Source organism: Chelon labrosus (assembly GCF_963514085.1).
Source record: "Chelon labrosus genome assembly, chromosome: 6".
NCBI classification, from domain to species: Eukaryota; Metazoa; Chordata; class Actinopteri; order Mugiliformes; family Mugilidae; genus Chelon; species Chelon labrosus.
In genome coordinates this window covers 7,334,049-7,356,372 of record NC_140342.1, presented here as the reverse complement: position 1 = coordinate 7,356,372, position 22,324 = coordinate 7,334,049, and the positions used below count along the sequence as shown (strand labels likewise).

Below are 22,324 nucleotides of genomic sequence, written 5' to 3'. Positions count from 1 at the left end.
GATGACGATAGGTTATTTAAACCATTAAATAAAGTTTACGTTAGAAGAAAATATGCCTACATATCTCTACCCTTCCACTACGTTCATAGGTTAGAGTGTGATTAATATTAATATGGCGAATGTGGTGATAATGCAGTAAAATGTATTTTTGCCTTCACACATGTAATTGTGCATTTTAATTATATTATTTGTCAAAGGACTTATTTTTGGTTGTGAATTTTTGTGAAAAAAATGAAAAAGGGAATAAAATTTGTTTTGCAAATGTGACCTGCATTAATAAAATATGAATATGACCAGAGGTTACATTGCTCTTTAAAATACTGCCCTAATATTAGCTTATACTTAGACTTATATAGATTTTCATTAATGATATTATTCATTGTGTTATTATGGTGATAAATTAAAAAAAGCGGAACATAATACTGACTTAAGCCGGCGTTATATTGTTAGATATTATCTATACGTGTGTCGTTAAAGCCGCCATCGCAATGAATTATGATTGGTCGACAACTCCTCTATGTGGCGTCTCAGCCAATCAGCGCTCGACGTTGAAAACGTAACAGCGATTAGTCACGGGCTGTTGTGAATCGGAGGCCAGCGGCCCCACAATGCCAGGCGGGGGAGCCCCTTTCTCAGCAACACACCACAGCATCACCGCCGCGCCTCGTTGAAAAAGGCCAGACAGGAAAGAAATGCAAAGGGATGTAAGATGGCAGAGCTACAAATGCTATTAGAGGAGGAAATCCCTGCCGGCAAAAGAGCGCTCGTGGAAAGCTACCAGAATCTGTCCCGGGTGGCGGAATACTGTGAAAACAATTATGTTCAGGTAAGAGACGTCTGAAGGCCGTTGAATTGGGTGAATTTGTCAGCTATCTCCGTCGTGTCTGCGGTGCCGTAGTAGGAGTGAGTGAAACCACAGGGACAGGAAATGCTGGTCGCAACGAAAGCGACCCTCAAACCGCTAGCTCCACCGAGCCAGTGGCCTTTTCTCCCGGTGCACGGATTCTTTCGCGGCTTGGTGTCGCGTCGGGCGTGTTTGTATTTCGGTATTTTCCCGTTTGTGCTTCACGTTTAAAGGCTTTTCTCGGTGAGCTGAAAGCTGCTGGGGGCTTTTAGAGGGTGTGTCGTTGTTATGAGTAATAAGTGGTTTGTCACCGACTGCAGCCTCTGATAGATACCTGTGACAGAGCCCATTTTTATTTCACACATTTTGACATGAATCATCATTTTTGTGTGTCTTAAGCAAAACGAGCATCACACTCTAAGGCCACATAGAGTTATTTAGGGGGAAAATGTCGAATTAAATCTGTACATTGCCATTTTACTTTGTACTCGTATATTTCACATGTCATATTTTATAAATGATAATATAATATCATCTTCAGGGTATACCTTTAGTTTTAATTATGACAGAAAAATATTTAAATGTGCCATTAAACGCACTAAATCGCTGTAAGCTCACTATAACGGTATCATAATGACATTAACATAGGCTAAAGACGTATGATCTTTCTTATGAGTATACATAACAGAATAAACAATTTCCTTTAAAGCCTTTCAGAATAAGACGCCAGTCATATGAGACTATAAATGTGTAGTGATGCAGATATCATGCGTCTACTACAGCGCTGATAACATCCAGAACATGTCTGGATCATTTGCTTGCAATCAGCTGCATGGTGCACATTAATATGTGAGCCTGCTTGTTTTTGCTCATCCTGACTGAATGGTGAACCACAGTCAAGAAATTGCATGTGTGAATAGAACCGATTGGGGCCAAACCACGGCTCGTGGACCTCCTGACATTTCTGAAACACTTTGTAGTTGCACAGTTTCCCAAGTCCTATTGTTTTAAAAATATTTTTAAAATGTCTTTTCTGTCCCCTTGAGTTATTCACAATAAACCTCACCTTCCTTTCACCGTCCCACAGAGAGCGTATTCAGTAAGTAAGTGTGGGTGATAGTGTGAGCTGACCATGGTGATTTTTTTGACTGTGCTGTTAGGAAAGCTACCAGTTGTCTCACGACCACATCGGATCACTTAAACCCTGGTTCTCATCAGAAATGCAATGTAGGTTACAGCTCACAGCTTTACTGCAGTGCATCCAAACTTTGACTATTGTGTGGAAAGAGTGCTGTAATTTGGCAAAGGTTGTGCTGTTACCAAATTTTATTTAAGGTTTCATCGACATACCTTAATTTTCCATATTGATACAGGCACCTTGGCAGGAAATGTCAAAAACTTATCAACCGTAAACACCACAGGGTTTAAGGGCAACCTGCTCTGAATATTGTGTGTACAACCAAAGATGTTATCAACGAAAGGTTGACTATTGTGTATCGCTACCATGCTGGAGTATATGTGGTGTCATTCCCAGATTCCCAAATAACAACTAGCATGACAGAAATTTCAAATATCTGATAGATGATGAGAAACATTACATTTGCTTTATACACTGATGTCAGCTAATTTACACTCACTTGCCGGTTCATTAGGTACACCAGCGAAACTATAACTAAATCTTAGCTTCATGAAGGTTATAATGTTCAGTGGATGACGAAACAGCGTCAGAAAAGCGGTAATTCAATTGTATGACAGCTAAAGGAAACGAATTGCTGTGCAGCAAGGTGTTAAAGATTGACAGCAGATAATCTCTGATATGTTTGTGACTGATGCATCCTTCACACATCAGGTGTTCAAGCAAACAAATGTTTTTGACTGCGATGCGCCAAAATGTTTAAAGCAAGAATGGAAGTGAACAAAATAGACAAAGTCGTCAGTACAGGGAAATGTTGAGTAAAAGCAACTGGATGACTTCCGGTCATAGCTGCCTCACCGCAACAGCATCTTGTTATTATAATACCTCTGTCTGTAATACAGCACGGTATGAAACCAACAACCAACATGTAATTATACTGTTTGGAGGCAGCTGGCATCGTTCAGGTAGGATTTACTATGTTCACTGATGTTATGACGAGACGAGGACAATGATGAAAACTTTTGTGCACATTGGACCAAGAGATTTGAACTGCATTTTAAGTCATGGTAGACACACATAAGTTTTTTTTTGTTGTTTTATTAGGATAGATAATATAGAGCCATTTGACATTTCTGAGAAATGGGCGTCTGCTGACTTTCATCCTCTTTACTGCAGACTTTGAGATCCCTCCCTGCACAGCTGTAACATGTAGAATACTGGATTTATTTATTACATCAGGATTGTCATCGCCTGAAATATGAAGATGCCTGAAGGAGATGATTTCTTTAGGGACAATAAAAACATTAGTTTGGAGGCTGAAGGCATATAAACACACTTGACAAATACGGCAGGGAATGATGATTAACCAGCCTATATTATATAGGCCAATATACTGCAGCTTATGCTCATATTGTGCACAGTAAAAATTATACATGGAAATAGTATTCTGAATAAATAAGCTTTTTGCTTCCAGTCATTAAACCATGTTTTTGTCAGGCACAGTTGTCTCAGCGTATAATACTGACTTGTCTTCATGTAGGTTAGTCCTGCATTATCCTGTGTGGCATTTTTAAAATGTATTTATATACTCACACTATTGACTATAAAACGACACAATTACAAAATTATATGTAAAGCCAGTTTTATTCTTAGATCAGATAATTGTAATGAGTCATTTGAGAACCTGACAAACTGTCGACCACACATATGGTGACATGAAAGCAGAACTCAACTTGTCAGTATCTTTCTGAAGATCTTTGGATGCTAAAATAGCATCTCTCTCAGTGAAAGGAGCTGCTGACCTAATGCCACATCTTAAAAATAACTCAGTTTTCTTGATATTGCTGCAGGATACGGTTATCACATGTAAACCACAGTATACAGATCAGTATATTTAACTTAAGGCCCAAATGCTTTTTCAGCTTTAAAAGAAATTAACTCCTTTTCATTTATACTATAAGATGGAAGCTACTTTGTATCACATGATAACCCTCTGACTCATAGCTTTTCCTTTCATGACTCCTGAGGCTAACGAGATTCCAGTATCAGTCCTGGTCTTTAGTAGAACATGAAGCTCTGAAATTGCTTTATTTTAGTGCTTTGTTAAGGCTGAGTTTGGTGTTTAACAAAAAAAAGAAAAGAAAAAGATTTGTAAGTGGAGTTCCTACAAAAAGCCTTTTGTAAGCTTAATATGAAACATAATATCTCAAAGCAGCAGAGAGTGAACAGTGTGTATTAGGGAGATGTAGGGCATTATTACCAGGGATTTTCTATGTGACGTATTTAGTTAGTTCTTTAAATCTATTGCAAGTTGTATCTTTAAATTCCTGTTCTTATCCCCTCCATGTACCATACAGTAAATATAGCTGTCAGTTAAGCTTTATGTCTATGTATTAGTACCTCTCTAACAATCTAAGCACTGCATCAGCTTTATCGGTGTACAAATCACTATGTGAGGTGTTTTAGCAGTTTGGACATGCGCTGAGAATATGTAAGTCAACGCTTTCCAAGCTAACATAAGAACCTGTTCCAGTCTCTGTGATAATGCCAGTAGTGTCCCATTTCAGACAGACTGGCAGTCAGGAGTCTACGTGCACTGCACCTGCAGGTCACACCTCACATCTGCAACAGATATTGTAGCTGCAGGTGGTGCTGTCATGCTTCAAGCTGTTACCCTCCTGCTATCATATACACATTAAATTGTTGTCCTGAAACGGCTTAAACGTCATAATACTCGAACTGCATTCATAGGATTTTAAAATTTCTAATACAATCTCAACAGTAGACTGAACCGATTAATATCCAGCATGTTTGTATGAGATCATTGCATATTAAGGAGCTAGATAGGGCAATTAGGTACAAACAAATCATGTACTATTTTGTGGAAGAAGTTTTAATTCTGTATTAGTACAAAGAAGCTATAAGATGTCATCATTCATTTCTGTGTAGGATTCTGAACACAAAACAATTCTGAAACAGTGGCGCAAGAAGGACCGCGTAAATATTTAAGTATATGTATTTATTTTAATTGAAAAGATTGGCATCATCAGCTATAGGTGTGCTCCATGTCAGAGTCTGGCAGACGATGGTTGGAGAGCTTCTGTGTGTGGCGGCATTTATCCCCGTTTCCAAACTATAAATATGTCCATTCACTCCCATTGCTATTTAAAGGCATCCAGAAACAGATGGTTTGCGCAGCCGGTTGGAGATTTGGGAACCTATGAAATGTCCTGGCGTTCCTGCTCTGGGATCAGGCTCAGCTTCCCACCATGCACCTGTCCCATGTCGCCCATCTGAGTTATTCGGAAGATATTGTTGCCCAGGCCGGGCTGTGTTGTGTTCCACAAAGTCATTCCTTCAGAGAGTCACAAACCCTTCTGTACTTCTCTTCAGATCTTAACAGAGCTTTACAGTTTACAAACAGCAGAGAAAGAATGGTCCTGTCAAATGCTGTTCCCCGTGGAAAACTTCCTCCTCACTCTCAGCTGCTGACAGGATAGTAACAATGAGATTGTAGCATTTCCTCTTGACTGTTTTACACATCATACCTTAGTAACCTCTGCCAACTTTGCCTCCATTTGTTTCCACCCACGCATCCTTCCACTGATTTTTCTGACTTTGTTTTCTCTTCCTGTTCCTGCTAGGCTCAAGACAAGAAGAAGGCCCTGGAGGAGACCAAAGCCTACACCACCCAGTCTCTGGCCAGCGTGGCCTATCAGATCAATGCCTTAGCAAACAATGTGCTGCAGCTGCTGGATATTCAGGCCTCGCAGCTGCGGCGCATGGAGTCCTCCATCAACCACATCTCCCAGGTACGCAGATATACGGACATGGCAACAGGGCCAGATCATTGTACACAGAGTAATGCAGGATAACCAATAATCCAACAATTCCAGTGCTGAATTTAGTGATGTTGATTTACCTGCATTTTTTAACTGAACTATGAGCAATAAGTCCAGTTTGACTTCCCCCAATATAGATACAAGAAATCAGTTTTGCTTTTATGCAGATTCAGGTTTGTAGATTCAATTAGCTTGTTTATGGCTATGATGCTATTTTCTGTACCCTGTGCAGAAGTATTGTTAAATCATGAGTCAAGGATTTTTCTCTCTGTGTGAAACGTATGCATGCGCAGCAACCTGCACACCATCTGATATTATTCAGCATCATAGCACCAAAGTGCACAATGACACATTCACACTTTACAGTATAAAGACTGGCAGATATGGCGGGGGCATGGATCACGCCGGAGCTGCCAAACCTCCGCATGCCCCTCTTCAGTGCCACTTGCTTCATCAGCAGTCCTCGCTCTGTCTGTCTCTCTCTTCTCTTCTCTGTGTGCTTCATGCGGCCACGCCGCCTGTCAGCCTGTGAATGACCCATCCCCTCCCTGTGAGCTTCATTAAGCCTGTCAGGGATGAAGTGAAATCCTGACAGCAGCACTCTCGCCTGGTTAGCATTTTCAACTCTCTTTTTATTCTGCAGCTGCACATGAAGTAGTGATAGGTGCAGTCAAACAACGACCAACAGCCAAACCCTTTTATTGATCCTCTAAGAGTGGTCAGTGTAGCTTTATGTCCCCTACTTTATATTTCTGCTTCGGACCTAATTGTCCACTTGGGTAACCACACTGATGTGAGGGCTTTGAACAGCACCCTGTTACAGAAACTGTTGAGTCAGTATGTTCACTTAATTGCTGGTAGGGCAGAGAGCATTTGTGTCTGATGGTCCTTTCACACTGATATTAACATGTATATGGAGTCTTTATTTCACCCAACATTGTTTGACTGATGTTCAAGCACTGCTTGAAATGGCGACAGATGGAATTTGTGGCTGAGATGGCAATGGAGATGGAAGAGTCAGTGAGGGTCGCGGGGTAGCTGCTGTTCAGAGCTGTAGCCGATAAATAACCATGACTACTGCAGAGGCATTCGACCCAGGAGTGAAAGCAGATTGTACCTTTTCTTGCTGAAGACAAAAAGGCAGATGTTAGTGGGTGTTGGAGGGGTTTTGTCCAACGTGTGAGGAGGTCATCAAGGGAGAAACTGCTAGCTTATGTCCAGGATGTTTAAAATAATGAGTTTTCACAGCAGTAATGTAACTAATGACACTGATAGGAAATAACAGGAACATGTGTCACTACAACACAAAGCAGTTCAATAGCACTACAAAGTGCAGCCTCCAAAATGAAAACGCAGTTCAACAGCAGCTCTCTGTTATTTTGTGTAATACCATAACTTTCATGAAGCTAAGACTTAGAGCAGGAATGTTATATTAGCATGCATTCATTTTCACTAGTGTACTTAATGAACTACAGCATAAAAATAAGTGCTCTCAATAGACATACATGTCCCTGTAAGAATTGCCTTAAATTGCTTCACTTTTACATGCACCTCATACAGGTATTCCCTCTGGCTTAGCTTAATTATTCTAGCAGTTATGTGTCCATGAAATTAAATTTTAACTTGCTTGGTTGTGCCAGCTATCTTTCTGGCTCAGCTGACTTGAAAGAGCTGAAACAGGATTAGGAAGAGAAGGTAGCCAAACACTTCTGCCAAATCCAAGTCTCATTTAAAAGCCCACGGCAGAGGAGACGGTTACAGAATTATACATGAAAAGATACGACCTAAACGCAGCGTGTTTTATCAAAGCGAAAGTCTGGATCACAACTTAAAGTCGATGGTTGTGCCCAAAAATATGTGTGTGCATTTAGTAGACCAAAACGTACATGTTTCATTTTGATTCTGTGGCGATGCTAAACACAAGTCACTCTTTTTTATTTCGTAGTATCACTGGGCACCCGAATGTAAGTCTCTGTACTTGGTCTGACAAAAAGTGGTATTGGGACATCCCTAGTTCTAGCATTAAATTGCAATGTGAATGCAAAAGACAGTGTTACGCTATAATATTGTCTACACAGCAATGACTGTTTGAATTTACTACAAAGATGAGATCATAGGTGTTTGAAATCACATCAGTTGACACACCTTGGAATCTTGGAACAGAGGCCAGTTTTTCTCACCAATAAAATTTTTACTTGTTTGAATAATCCTTGGCTAAAACATAGATTTATTGGACTGAAACTACTGTACGGACCTGTCAGTTGTACCATCTGTTCACAGAAGCACACTGCAGAGGTTGAGCAGACATCCAGATGTTTATTAGAGTGAACAGATTACAAGAGAGAATGAGATTGAGGGAGTGCAGGAAGGGCAGAAAGAGGTCTGTCAGTGATTAGGTAAGTGTTGTCACGTCTCCATGTTTCACAACGATTAGCACATACGTTACTACCTTTAGCAATGTCCATTCAGAGGAAATGCTGAAATGCAACTGGCAGGATGCAGCCATCCCATACAAGTGTAACATGCCTGTCATACTGCTGCTTAAATGTTTCCCTCTATCAATATTTATTCGATGCAGTTTCCATGGAAATACAAAAGACACAGAATGCCAGTCATAATGTTTGTTCTACAATGTGTATACAGTTTAAATGATTTTGCCTTAAATCTGGATAAAATGTCATCTATCCCATCATCACTGTCCTTCTTCTCTATTTCTTGATCATGATAGCACAAAAATTAGCTTCCACCTTCTGATATATTTTGTCTCTTTCTGCTTCTCTCTGCCTTTGCTTCTCTGTCCTTCCGTTTTGTCTTTCTCATTTTCTCTAATCTGCGCTGCACCTCTCCTCCCCTGTTACTGGCAGGAAATAGGCGGTCCTTTTTTCTTACTTCCCAGCTGAAGCTGGGCGTGCCGCTTCAGTTTCCTCTCCTAAAAAAAGTCTAGCATGTTCTCTATACATATCTCACACGCAGTCTTCACATAACAGAGAAAGAGAGAAGGGGGGAGAGGCAGTTTGGGGTCAGCGTGACACCTATCGGGTTTTCAGAGTCTCGGTTGGATTTCTCATCTCTCAGGTGGTCGCAGCAGTGGAGCTGTCAGCTCGACTTGATGAGATGTTTGAGTGGTGACCTTGTTTCTTTGCGGGTCTTGTCTCAATGCAAAACATTCACTCGCACACAAATCTAAGAGAAGAGATGGAAGTCAGTGGTGTCGAAGGAGAGCAATATCTGATGAAGACCAATAGTGCAGAACAGAAGACAATTTGTGTTGAACGTACATCTATTTTTGTACAAATGCAAAGGTTCTTTTAGTAGCTTTTGAATAATGATTTACACTGAATATAAACATTAGTGTTCTTCTCTCACTATTGAGTTCAGTCTCATATAAATGATGAAAAAAACATTTAGCTCTTATTAACAAACTGGCAGAAACATTTGTGATCTCCAGATGATGAGTGCTTATGGAGACATCAGAAAGCAAGTATCGAACGAACTCAGGTCAGCCGGTGAAATACCGCTGCATTTTTAAGATGGGTTCACAGCAGTAACAAGCGAGTGTTTGATTGTGGATAGTGTTACTATATCCACTATACACTGTAGAGGAATAGAAAAAAAACTCAAGAGAAAAAGAGAGAGAAGTATAACAGCAACAAGGATCTCTTCCTGGAATCAAACCAGGGATGTTCCCTGCACAACGAACGACTTTCCAATCAGTCTCAGCTGTACTTTTTGTTTACTGCTTATGAGCAAATGCCAACGTGCTAACACAGTAAACTAGGATGGCGATCATGTTGAACTAATCGTCAGCATGTTAACAATGTCATTGTGAGCATGTTAGCGTGTTGAAAATTAGCATTCAGTCTGAAGCCCTGCAGTGCAAGGACAGCCTCACAGACCCGTTCACGTGACAGGTCTAGTGAACAGAAGTACCGTTCTCAATCACTAATAAGTTATTTATGTTTAACACTTACAATTCAACACTTCATGCAAAGTATGTTATTAAAAAGTCTCTCCAGGGAAGGAAGGGGGATATAATATGTTTCCTGAGCTGCTGGGAGGCAGGTGGAGGAAACAGGTGAAGGAAGTGGGTTTGCATTAAAAGCAAATTAACAGGTGAAGGGTTCAGATTAGAAAATAGTAAATAATTAGACTTTGGCCAAGCTGGGTTCTCACTGCAGCTAATGGAACTAATGAAATAATAATGTGAAATAAATCAGAAAAGCTGAATGTCCACTACCAGTCACTTAATACAGTATTTCTCTCCGACAGACGGTGGACATTCATAAGGAGAAGGTGGCACGTCGAGAAATTGGCATCCTGACCACGAATAAGAACACCACTCGCACTCACAAGATCATCGCCCCAGGCAACATGGAGCGGCCAGTGCGCTACATTCGAAAGCCCATCGACTACACACTTCTGGATGATGTGGGACACGGCGTCAAGGTAATGAGGGCTTTGGCTCGTCTGTTTGCTGCTGGTTTTGCAGAAGGCACTTCCACACTCTTTTAGCGTCACCACAACCAGACTGTTACATTCAGGCTAAAGTCATTACTTTGATATATTGTCTTGTTTTCCAGTGTTAATCAATTTCGCTGGACAGGAAAACACATACTTAGTCAGGTTCACTCTGTCATTTGAACAAGCTAACTGTCTGCTTTCATAATTCATTCTCACACATCCACTGATGCTGCAAGCTGATCGATACACAGGCCTTTTAGTTAATTAAAGATAGAAACACGTGGAAATGTATCTCCCATTCAGGAATGAGATGCTAAATGGTAGCTTACTGTGGCTAAAAAGCTATTTTTTTGTGCTCAGTAACAACTTCCTGAGCTGGAAGTTATTAGGAGTGTGGGTGTTTGTGTGTGCGAGCAAGAGGGAGACATCTTGTCCAAGTGTTACTCACACCATCACATCCTCTGAATTGTGGGGGGAAAAAAAATCTTTCAACTCTTTTCCGCTTCATTCTTCAATTTTTTATTCTCTCTCCACATGATCCATCCTCTCCTCTCCCTGTGCCCTTTTAATTTTGTGTACTAGACTTTTATGTGTGCGAGTGTGTACATGCACTCATGTGCGCTGATTGCTGGTGTCATAAATTTCCATGGGGCGTTAGAGTCGGCCTGTGCGTCCCTCTCACCCCCCGGCCTGCCTCTGTTGAGATATTGGCTGTCTGCTGATCTTCAAACATCCGTTGATTCAAATTCAAAAGCTTAGTGTTTCCTCCTTTGAGAGCTGGCTCACACGGACAGACTTGGCATGGCCCACTATGCAAATTGAGCATCGTTCTTGGATGCTGGAAATCATGGGCCTCTGTAAAATTCACAGCAAATCAGTGCAGTTGCAACCTTTTTTTTTTCTAATGTACCTGCTTAAACAGGAGTTCATGCTGCCGTAATGCAAACATCCGCAAAACAGAACCATTCATTTAATCAAGTGAATTTAACATGGTTTTAAATTTGGATTGAAGATTCACTGATAGGTGGAGCATTGCTGAGTCTGGCTCTGCGTATATGTGTGTGTGTTGATGGATATGCATTTGTCCATCTGAGCACAGACACAAATGCATATCACATTCCATATACCCCACCCCTGTGCACACTCTCTCTCTCTCTCTCTCGCACACACACACACACACACACACATATGTCAGTGAATAATTCAGAAGGATTGATACTCACTCCTGCAGCAGCTGCTACGCAGAAATACACGGTATTCTGAAAGGTATCTTCCTGCATGTGTGTGGGTACGTTTGTAATTTGGTTTTTGCACATTTACAGTGTGTTCGCACTGCGTGGGAAATCTGCTTAGCGGCTTATTAGCACTCTATCCTAACAGCCTGTTTCCTCTTGGCTGTGGTGGATTCCCTCGAGCATTAGAGGCGTGATCATCACCCCTCAGCATTTTATCCACATATGCAGGGGAACTCATCCATGCACAGATGTGAAGTCAGACTCAAATATGGAACCGAGGCATTCACACATGTGGATGACAGCTCACCCCTTTATTGGCATTTTTGGCAGTTTCTAGGGTCGTTTCACGTTACAGCCACTCCAAATAACTGCTGTTATTTATGACCTCCCTGTGCTTTGCCGTCGTTATTTCTTTCTTAGTGCAACACGTAAAACGTCTGCGTAGCTGCATGTAGCTCAGCCATTACTCATAATTTCTAGTGTGGCGAAAGGCTCAAGTGATTGTTATTCTGATTGCAGTCTGTAACACAAGTCTAGACACTGATATACATATACATATAAATATCTCATATTCAGTATATACAAATAATGTTTAACTTCACTGTGTGTATTTGAATTCTACTACAATGGTTCTTTCGCATACAGTATACTGTATGTATTTTTTTAGTAATATTTGGTTACAAAGTGGAAGAAAAGGAAGTAACCTCTTCCACTACGTTGGTTAAAACCAGCATTGGGTTGTTTGGTGTGGTTTTCTCAAACGAAAACGAGACCAAAGGGTGTGTAGTGCAACATTTCTTGTGTTGCTGAGCCTATGCAGAATTTAGTATGATATGCTAAAAAAAATGCATACCAAGGAAAATAAGTGGTTATTATTGACAGTTTTTATAATGCTAAATGTGAACATTTCTACTTGTCTCTGTTGACTATGAATAATTTGTTGGTTAAGCAGCTCAGGCAGTCTGGTTATACCACTGTCACCTGAGAAAGTGTTTGGTCTTTTATTTGCTGTTGCTCATATTTTGTACACCAACCAAATTAATCAACGATGGAAATTATGGTCGACATCCACCTGAAATGTTACAACAACAACATACAGCAATGTTGCCACTTTTCTTTCTAGCATAAGCGTTACACAACAGCAGCGTCAGTTTCATTGCGGCTAGCTTTCATCAGTGTTCGCGTTCACCCACTGTCCAACAACTAGACAGTCTCTTACATAACCCACGTGTTACACACAAGGCCGTTTAACACAGTGTTCATTGTTCAAGTTTGGTTTTGACATCCCTTCTAGAGACTTACCTTGATATGACCATAACAACTCCCTTTTCCTCCTAACACTCCTCTTTTTCTTCCAGCTTTATGTACTGTATATAAACATTTGTTAAACAAGAGATGTATTGTTCACTCATAATCCACACTACAAAAACAGACTCACTTTTGTAACCATTAACCAATGAGCATATGTTTGTTCTGCCTTCTCTTTTTGCCTGCTTGCACTCAGTGGCTTAAGGCCAAGGTAAGAAATGGTTGTCTTATTCTTCTTTTTGTCCATATGTTGATCTGACTCAGAGCTTCAGTATCAAAGTTTCTACAAACCCATTATTACTGTTTCATTTGTAAAACATAGACATACAAGAGTATAACATTTAATTCCATGCAAATCCAACACAGCGGGATAATACAACAAATTCTTTTTATTCCTTGTTGTATGTTTACGTAAGATATATATTTAGAAGTTCACTATAATCCAACTTTTGCAAGTATAAACCTTGTGTAAAATTCTACCACAGACAGTATATGTTACAGGCAAATGTAGAAAACTTATATCTAGAGAAATTAAACATTTCAGATATACAGTTATATCAACATATATTTTTTTGTCCCATATCTCTTCATTCACATGCCCATTAATAAGTGGCAACCCATTTTACATGCAGTCTCTAAAGATAAGGCACCAGTCACCTCCTGGGTGCTTTCTGTTCCCTTACTCTCTTCATACCCCTATTGTCTCCTATTCTGTGTATTTTTTTTTTTTGCTTATGAGTTTTCCTGAAAATGTCAAGTTGTGCTTTATCATTGTCAGGTTAATCACTGGCAAAAGATTATAGATTATACAAAAACAGTGCTTCAACTTGACTTTTCTCTTCTAGCAACACGGAAACAATGCAGCAGGAAGAGGAGGGACCATTTCCAGAACCAACCCACCCACACAGAAACCTCCAAGCCCCCCCATGGCTGGTCGTGGTACCCTGGGGTAAGAAGTCACAGTTTAACTTCTTGCCAGACCAGTTAGACACAAAGCGGTTATTTAATCTTTGGCCAAAGCCAAAGATTAAATAACCGCTTATGCTGCTCATTTGAGACCGTTGAATGCTTCTTCAGAAAATGTACACCCCCCCAGGACTAACTGACTTTAGTTGCATTCACAAATTAGTTTTGTCTTATATTTTCTCTCACTTCTCATGATAATAATTTCTGCTCTCTCTCTTTTTCCCTATGTTCATATAAATCCAGCCGCAACACTCCCTACAAGACACTAGAGCCTGTAAAGCCTCCAGTGGTGCCCAATGATTACATGACGAGTCCGGCCCGACTGGGCAGCCAGCACAGCCCCGCACGCACAGCTTCACTCAACCAGAGGCCCAGGACACACAGGTACACACAGACCCTTTCTTCTTATGCCCGAAATTAGCATATAAACTATGTTTGGATGGTTGTGTTGGGGTCTGATAAAGCTCAGACGCAGGCAGGCTCAGGTGTGACTGAAATGCAGATGCACTTAAAAGCAAATTCATTTCATCACATTCTCTGATGGAAGTTTAACAAACATGGAATGAAACACACAGTGTGAAATATACATATAGCAGGTAGCTCCGTAATTAGCATAAACAAAGTAAATAGATAAATGTCTGTTTTAATGACATTAACAAGTTTATATTGTCCTATAGAATCCAGCTCTCATTTTATTTTCACCAGTGCTTTTCCTCATTTATTCACACTCAAGTTTACAGTTCAGCATACAAGGCCAAAAGGTCTGATTTTGGATTTCAAACTGTCTTTGGCCCTCTTTTTGGTTTTGTTACACTCACAACTGAAGATGTGCCACTTTATACAGCATATTCACAGAGCAGTGAATCTGTTGCCACGGCAACGGGAACATTGTTATGACAGAACGACGTTCGAGAGAATAAAGATGCCATGTCACAAACACTGTCGTGTTATCACCAAAGGTTTTGTCCTCTCTCTGCAGTGGCAGCAGTGGGGGTAGCGGCGGCAGGGAGAACAGTGGAGGCAGTGGAGTAGGTGTCCCTCTAGCAGTTCCCACCCCCTCCCCTCCCAGTATGGGCCAAGGTGAGTCCCAGTCAGACTACAACAGCTCTCCTTTGTGCTGATTTGTAGCCTCTTCTGTGTTTCACTCCTCAACCCACACAACTTCTCCCACTCAAACAGAGTAAAATGTTGCTTTGCATCTGGCTGAAAAGAAGAGGTTATTAAAATGCTGGCAGGTACTGTTATAATACAGTTTTACATTCAAGATGAAAGCTGAATTTTGAGAGGGACCAGGCGGCATATATTTAATTTTACATTTAGTTCTTTTTTTTATCACATCTTATACACTGCAAGCACACAATAACAGTGCAAAGGTATATTCTGTATCAGCTTTTTTAGCTCACACAAACATACAGTGAAGAAACTGCTGCGCAAAACTCATACAATTAGAACAGTGGGCCCAGAAAAGCAAGAAATATTGTCCTATCTGCACAGATATGTTGTTACGTCCCCGGGTCATCCGTTTAAAAATGAGCTGGTGACACAAACACACGTGATTGATTGATGCTTCACAGCAGCATTGGAGCACTAAGAAGCTTATAGCCAGTTGCTTTTCCACCTGTGTACCTGTAGTACTGAACAAAGGGAACTGAAAATATTCTTATTATAACAACAGCAGCTGATTGTCAATTCGTTGCTCACATTCTGCATGGAGATGCTAATATTACATATGTTTAAGCTTAGGTTTTTTCTTTTCTCCTGCAGTGGCGCCATCGGCAGCCTCCGTGCCCCAGGGCCCCGGCTTGGGCCCCATCCCCATGTCCCAGTTTGGCACCATCTCCCGCCAGATCTCCCGCCACAACTCCTCCACCACCTCCTCGGCCTCCATGGTGTCGGCCACTGGCACCTACCGCCGTGCACCCTCCGTCTCCTCCCAGCAGCCCCACATCAACGGGGGCCCCGCATACCAACAGAACTCAGGTAAGTCAGGTTTAATCTACTTCGTCAAGCGGTTTATTACATATTTGAAATATCAGGTTTTTGTTAATACGGAGAATTTACTGTACTTTAATTTTATCCTCGCTGACATTTCAAATTTCCTGTGAAGCCCTACCTCATAAATGAAACCTGCATACAGAAGCTGGCCAATCCTCCTCCTGCTTCTGAACCGCTACAAGGTGTCCTCTGTGTCTGAGATATGAGCATGTGCTCGCCTTCCACAGGCTAATAAAAATGAATGATGAGCCATAATTACTGAAGTCAGCCTTATTGAAACCTCCGCACCTCAGCACTGCTATGCAGAGTGTTTCATTAGCATTTCTAATTGAGTTATGATATTATCACTTCAGTCACCCGGAGGAAGCTTCTCGTTCAGGAGAGACAGAGCAGCAGGAGACATTGCAGGGTAGAAAACACAAACAGCTGCAAGACAAGTGGAAATCAGGACATGTGCATATGTTCGGTGAGAAGAGTAGAATTCATTTTGGCAGGCGTCACTCTGAGGCATTCTCCTCTAATGGCTCGTTTCTCAAAGGACAAACATCCTTCTTGGCACAAAACACCGAAGGAGGAGGCTGTCTGTCTCGTCTGAGAGGAGCGAGACAATGACGACGAGTTTCTTCAACCGCGGGCTTAAACTGGGACATCGTACAATGTCTATTGTGTCTGCTCTGTACTTGTTGTAAAGATCGGTTTGAATTTGTGGCGTCTGTGATGGAACTTTTGCAGCACAAATAGCGTTGAGCTTATTGATCTCGCAGGGTGTAGCTGTGGATGAATGTGGCTCGGCGGCGAGGGCAGAGTGGAATAATAAGACATTACTGCCACTGAGATTACAGATGCTCTTCCATTACATGTGACTAATGAGTCAGACCTGGCGTGCCTGTGCCTGACATCATGTGTCTGAGTGAGGACAGCTGTGTTTCTCTGTGTTGGTCCATTTATCTCCTGTTTTAAGATAATGCAGCAAAAAGCCTAATTTTACGAACAGATGATGGAGATTTTACTGATACGGTTCCATTCAGGAAAAGATGTAACTGAACTAAATTGTTGCTCTTTATCCAAACATGCCACTCTAAGAGGTATTTAATGAAATTACCAGGATCAGGTAGAGACGCCTCAGCTCTGTCAGTTATTTTTTCTCTGTGCTACTGAACTTTCATCTTGCCGCTCTGGTGTTTTTTGGTCTGTGTAGTGCTTTCCGCTGATCGGAAGCCGATTGCTAGCCGGAGCCCTTGCTTTTGATTCAAAACAGATGCTGATGAGGTAGATTCTCAGGCTGAGATTAGATGAATGCCTGTTTAGCCCAGCTTGAAAAAAAGCAGCACAAAAGAACGCTGATTGGAAATGTGTAAATCAGTTGCTCAGCAATGCTTCCTGCACTATTTTTGCTCGCTCACAAGCTTTTTGTTGTCTTTTTTTTCTCTCTCTTTTTCCACATGAATTTGGACTCTCTCTTTCACTATGACGCCCTTTTGTTCTTTTCCTGTCATTACCCTTGTCCACCACCTCCATCGCTCTCCGTCTTTCTGCTGCTCTCTCGGCTTTTCTGGGTGTTGCTGCTCCAGTGTCTGTGGCTCCTCCGCCTCCTCCTCCCATGGTCCAGCTGACCCCACAGATCCCTCTGACCGGCTTTGTGGCCAGAATGCAGGAGAGCAGTAAGTAGAAATGCAGACTAAACCATGCGCATTACTTTTGAAGGTATACTTAAATTCTTTATACGTACTGCACCTGTATATGGAAACTCACTCATGCACACACACGCTTCATGCTTCTCACTTCCAAAACCTAATCCCTGAAAAATTAAGCCCATATAAAGATGATATTTTTTACAACATATTTATAACTAAAGTATATACTCCGAGTTTGAACACGTCTCTCCTCAAACCTCTTTACAGTGCTCTGACATTAATCCACACACTGCCTCACACTCATCTCTGTGGCTTGCTTCACTCAGCTACACTCAGAATACCTTTTCTTGCACAGTACGCTGGGTTGGGCGGGGGGGGGGCACCCTCAGATGTCTGTCTGTTGTCATGGTGATGGATCGCTGAAAGCTTTCGTCCTGTACTCTCCGTCCACAGAGGAGACAAAATGTGACCCGATGCCGTGCTCTTATTCACCCACTGTCTGCCAAGATGTAGAGATCATGATGTGTATGTCTGGTTACAGCACAGACTGTGACAGCACAGTGTGTGTCGTGTTTACTCAGACAGGTCTTAAATGAACTATTAGCACTGTTTTATGTGAAGAAATGTAAACCAGAAAAAAAAATATTTACTGCTGCTCTTCTAAACCGTCTTTCTCTTTAGATGTTCTCTGGCACACAGGAAGTGACACAGTTTACATTTCCAGCAGCGGTAACGGGGATTAGTGAGGAAAAGAAGAAGGGCTGGTTTGTTAGTTGGTATGAGCAGCATTTAATCACCCTGACAGGACCAAATAGAAAGTGCCGCAGTTAAAAAAAAGAAGCAATCTCCCATGAGAAAATACCACCACAACAAACCAGAGTATACTTTAAACTATGCTCAGTACCAGGAGAAATACCTTTTAATGAAACTGCAACTGGACTTTGACTAAATGTTCTAAATAAGCCTAATAAAACCGGAGGCAGCTATTGTTTTAGTGAAGCGTTTGCAGCTGTCAGGGCTAAAACAGCCCCAGAGTGAGTTGTAAAAAAAATAAAAATTAGAAAAAAAGGCATGTAAGCACACTGGAATGGAAGAGTTGCATTAATTTCAGTCCCCCGGTGCATTATCGCCCGTTCTTTAATTCAAGAGCAGGCTTATGAATTAGTTAGATAAGACGTGCAGTTTTTCCTTAATTACTGGTCTTAAGGCTACAAGGCTGCATCGACACTTGTAGCACAAGAACATGTTTGGTTAGAAGAGCGTAAGGGCAAAGACAGGCTTTAAATAATCACACTGCTCCACCCATTTTACCACCTCATACTTGTGATTGTTAAATATGCGCTCACGAAACACCCACTAACTTGAGGAATGATAATGCAAAATATTTCTGTCTTTTGAAAAATGCTATTTAAAATACCTGTATCTTTTCTGTAAGTTTCTGTTAGGTGAAGACAATTAAACTGAAGGCTGTTTGTAGTAGTTGTTGTGCTTCTAGCAGTACAAGCAAGTCTCTAGCTGCCATTGAGCATAGTGAGGTCAGGTCCTTGTGTTTTCGTTACTTTTTCATCTGTTGTAAGGAGAAAAAAAGGCTTTTCTTATCTTACACTTATTCTCCTACATGTGTGCAACTGTATTAAGTATAATGAGTTTCAAAATCAATCCAGTGTAGGTCTGTATACTTGACAGTTGAATAACTTTGCCTTTAAGAAAAGGAAGTCCTAAGCTATTCCTTAAAGACTTCAATATTATTTTACAACAGTAAGGCCTTTTTCCTGGTGCAAAATAAATAATAGTAGAGACACTAAAAATACATCACCTCTTATCACAAAAAACAGTGGTGTTTGGTTTAGCTTGAACACTCACGCTGTCACAACAAATACTAAACCAACAACAGAGATCTCCACTCTGAGCTCTGTAAATGACTTCCAGACAGCAGACATGTTTAGTTAGCTTCTTCAAAGTTTGGTTTTCAGGCTTGGCTACATGTGATCATTTTAAAAATGACACACGACGTGGAGGGAGATTTGTAGCATTACTAAATTATGAGCGGATGGGTTTTCCATCTGAGTCACTACTTTCAGGATGATAAATAAAACAAGATTTTTAAATTCTGATCAGGACAGCATGGGATAGGCTTTGGGACAACATTCAGAGTTTCATCTTCTGAAATGTATTTAGAATACACAAATAAACCGGTAACCTAGAGGGTTGGATTACTAGCAGCCTTGGCTGATACTGAAGGGTGTCTGACTGAAGACTAAGAGGAGCCTAAGCTGCCCTCTAGTGAGCAGTTAAACCACTCAGCCTTTACTTGCTGAATAGCTGAGTATGTGCAGATTTATTCATAGTAACAAAATTTCTCTTGGTGTAGATGATATTTGCATAAGTTAAAGTGTAATGGTTTGTCTGTTGAATTTTGAGGTGTAATATAAAACAAAGCCCACATCATCATGGAGGCATCCACATGTTATCTGCACACCTCTTCCTTTTCTCATCTGATTTTCTTTCCGATCCTCCACTTTCCTCCAGTAACAGACAGCCCTGCCCCACCTCCTCCACCTCCCCCAGAGGACATGGGCGTGTTTGAAGAGCCCGCTCCCCCGCCCCCTCCTCCACCTGTGGACTACGAGGACGAGGATGCCGCTGTGGTTCACTACAGCGACCCATACGCCGACGGCGACCCCAACTGGGCCCCCAAGGTTTATTTAGAGAAAGGTTAGCGACTGGGAAGACAGAACAGTGATATTTGTTTATCTTCACTTGCACGTCTGGGATGACAGTTTCTCTTTACTCTTGTTTGTCTCAGTTGTGGCCATCTACGACTACAGCAAGGACAAGGAGGACGAGCTGTCCTTCATGGAGGGCGCCATCATCTACATAATCAAGAAGAACGACGACGGCTGGTTTGAAGGCGTCTGCAACGGCGTCACCGGACTCTTCCCCGGAAACTACGTCGAGTCGATCATGCACTATGCTGACTAGAAAACAGCAGACGATGGCACTGCAGTTTGAACAGAGATAAAAGCGTGAAGTCGTACAGGGGTATGCGGTGAGGCGACAGCAGTTCATACAGCTCCTGTTTTTAATGAAGTGCCATGGTGAATTGCTATATGTTTTTTAATTTAGGGGTGGAGGGGTGGCTTGTGCTTGCACAGTTTTGGTCTGCTTCAAAAAAAAAAATAAAATAAAAAAAAAGTGTTGAAGCGTTGCAAGGCCAGGGTCTGTTAGTTTACACTGGGGACGAAAGGGAGGAGATAAAGGCCTTTTTTTCTAGCACTGTCACATCTGTGGAACGCAACAATCACATTTTGCCTCTCAAGAAATTACAAAAATCAGTTTCAAAGAATATAAAGTAAATCTAGTGTTAATTTGTGTATGTGGACCAAAACTTAGTTACTTCCAGTATGCAGTAGATTGTGAATAGTCACAGAAGACATGAGGCAGACGCTCCTACCCATTTATTTGCACTGTAGACCATCAGACCAACTCTTCCCCGCTTTCACAAAACATCTAATCTAAAAGAACTGAGAAGTACATCAGGACACGACTGAATGTTCCACGCTGTCTGTGTCCGAATCACGGGATGTTCAGGAGGGAAAAAAAAAGGCAACCAGGAGCCGTGTGTTCACTCTGCTCCGTGCCGGTAGGGACGCTGTTAAAAAGGGTAAAGCGAGTGTATAAAATGCATTACAACAACAACAACAAAAAAAAAAAAGAAAACAGTTTCTTCTTTCTGGTGGAGTTTCTTTCTGTTCTCTAACTTGTATATAAACCGTAACGTGAGAAGCTGCCAGTACAGTACATTTGTCAGTGTGTTCACCAGTGTTTCCATCGGCGTCAGTGGAGGAGGTGCCAAGATTGGATGTGTTCTATTTTTTCTTTTTTTTTTTTTTTTTTTGACTTGAACATTAATTTTATTCATCACTCACTGTGCCATTTTAACTTTATCTAGGCGAAGTGCATAAACGTTTATTTTTCTATGTTGAGGCACAACTGTATCATTTCATTGTCACTATATCAAGTGATGCTGTCCAGCTACTGTAGCAGAGCTCCGAGGTGTGCTTCGAAGTGTGGAGCAGAGGAAGGACTAACCAGTATGTGTTCACGTCGTTCTCCATTGTGTTATAGCTGCACTGATTAGTTACCAACTGTGATGAATTTTATCGTTTCCGTCGTGGCTCTGAATGCAACACGAGAGTTGCTATCCGAGAAATATCAACTAACCTTTATTCCTTCAGTGGTTTGCTGGTGCGGTGCTTTACATTGGTGCTCAATAACCATAATCACCAACCCAAACAACCTCAAGTACAAGACTGCTCTACACACAAATGTTGGTTATTTCATTCCAGAAGGTGGACATTGATCATTTTGATTGTAATCTTCTTCAATCATCACTGCGTTGTAGTGAATGTAGGCGACTCAACTGTAATGTACTTCAGCTAGAACCGGTTAGCTACCTGTTGTTGTTTTTTTCCAGCGTCTGTGCTACACATGAATGACACCTGCTGACTGCAGTGAAGGAATGACTTTCAATCCAGAGGTCTTAAAAGCAAATGAGAGTTTCAGTTCTGATTTCTACTACAAAATAAGATGCCTGCTCTTACAAAGTGATTGTTGGTGCAAGTAAAACTGTCATTGAAGCTAATGCCTATCTCAGAATATATGTTTGTAACAAGTCACATAAATGTGCGTTTCAGAAATCACGGGCATTCAAGGTGAACTCTTATTTTGAAAGGGATCCGGAGGTAACATTTTAGGTTTCTAGGCTAGGAAAGACTCATATGAACAGTATTCAGCGTCTGTGCATGACAAGTATCTAAATGTCCTTACAGTGAATGATCTCCCACTACATCCCATTCTCGATTGTATTTTTTCCATCGTTTTTGTGAGAAACTTTTTCTACC

General features: G+C 41.3%; 1 protein-coding gene across 2 annotated transcripts; it reads left to right on the top strand.

Annotated features, from left to right (window-relative positions):
- Window positions 1–518: 518 nt before the first annotated feature.
- On the top strand, window positions 519–20,407 carry LOC311489086 (abl interactor 1-like). 2 transcript variants are annotated; one of them, XM_084545996.1, is made up of 10 exons: window positions 519–826; window positions 5,624–5,791; window positions 10,091–10,267; window positions 13,671–13,774; window positions 14,035–14,175; window positions 14,771–14,871; window positions 15,556–15,771; window positions 17,358–17,447; window positions 19,950–20,135; window positions 20,227–20,407. In XM_084545996.1, exons 1-10 carry the CDS (start codon window positions 710–712, stop codon window positions 20,400–20,402), a joined length of 1,476 nt encoding a protein of 491 aa, XP_084402122.1. In that variant the 5' UTR covers window positions 519–709; the 3' UTR covers window positions 20,403–20,407. The 2 variants fall into 2 exon arrangements, with proteins under 2 accessions (XP_084402122.1, XP_084402123.1); XM_084545997.1 differs by lacking the exon at window positions 17,358–17,447.
- The last annotated feature ends 1,917 nt before the right edge of the window (window positions 20,408–22,324 follow it).

Excerpts from the sequence above, each read along its gene's own strand:
- LOC311489086 (XM_084545996.1), top strand. The coding sequence starts at position 710 with ATGGCAGAGCTACAAATGCTATTAGAGGAGGAAATCCCTGCCGGCAAA. Across the intron at positions 5,792-10,090 it reads CCATCAACCACATCTCCCAG|ACGGTGGACATTCATAAGGA; the intron begins GTACGCAGATAT and ends TCTCTCCGACAG. Across the intron at positions 15,772-17,357 it reads CGCATACCAACAGAACTCAG|TGTCTGTGGCTCCTCCGCCT; the intron begins GTAAGTCAGGTT and ends TTGCTGCTCCAG.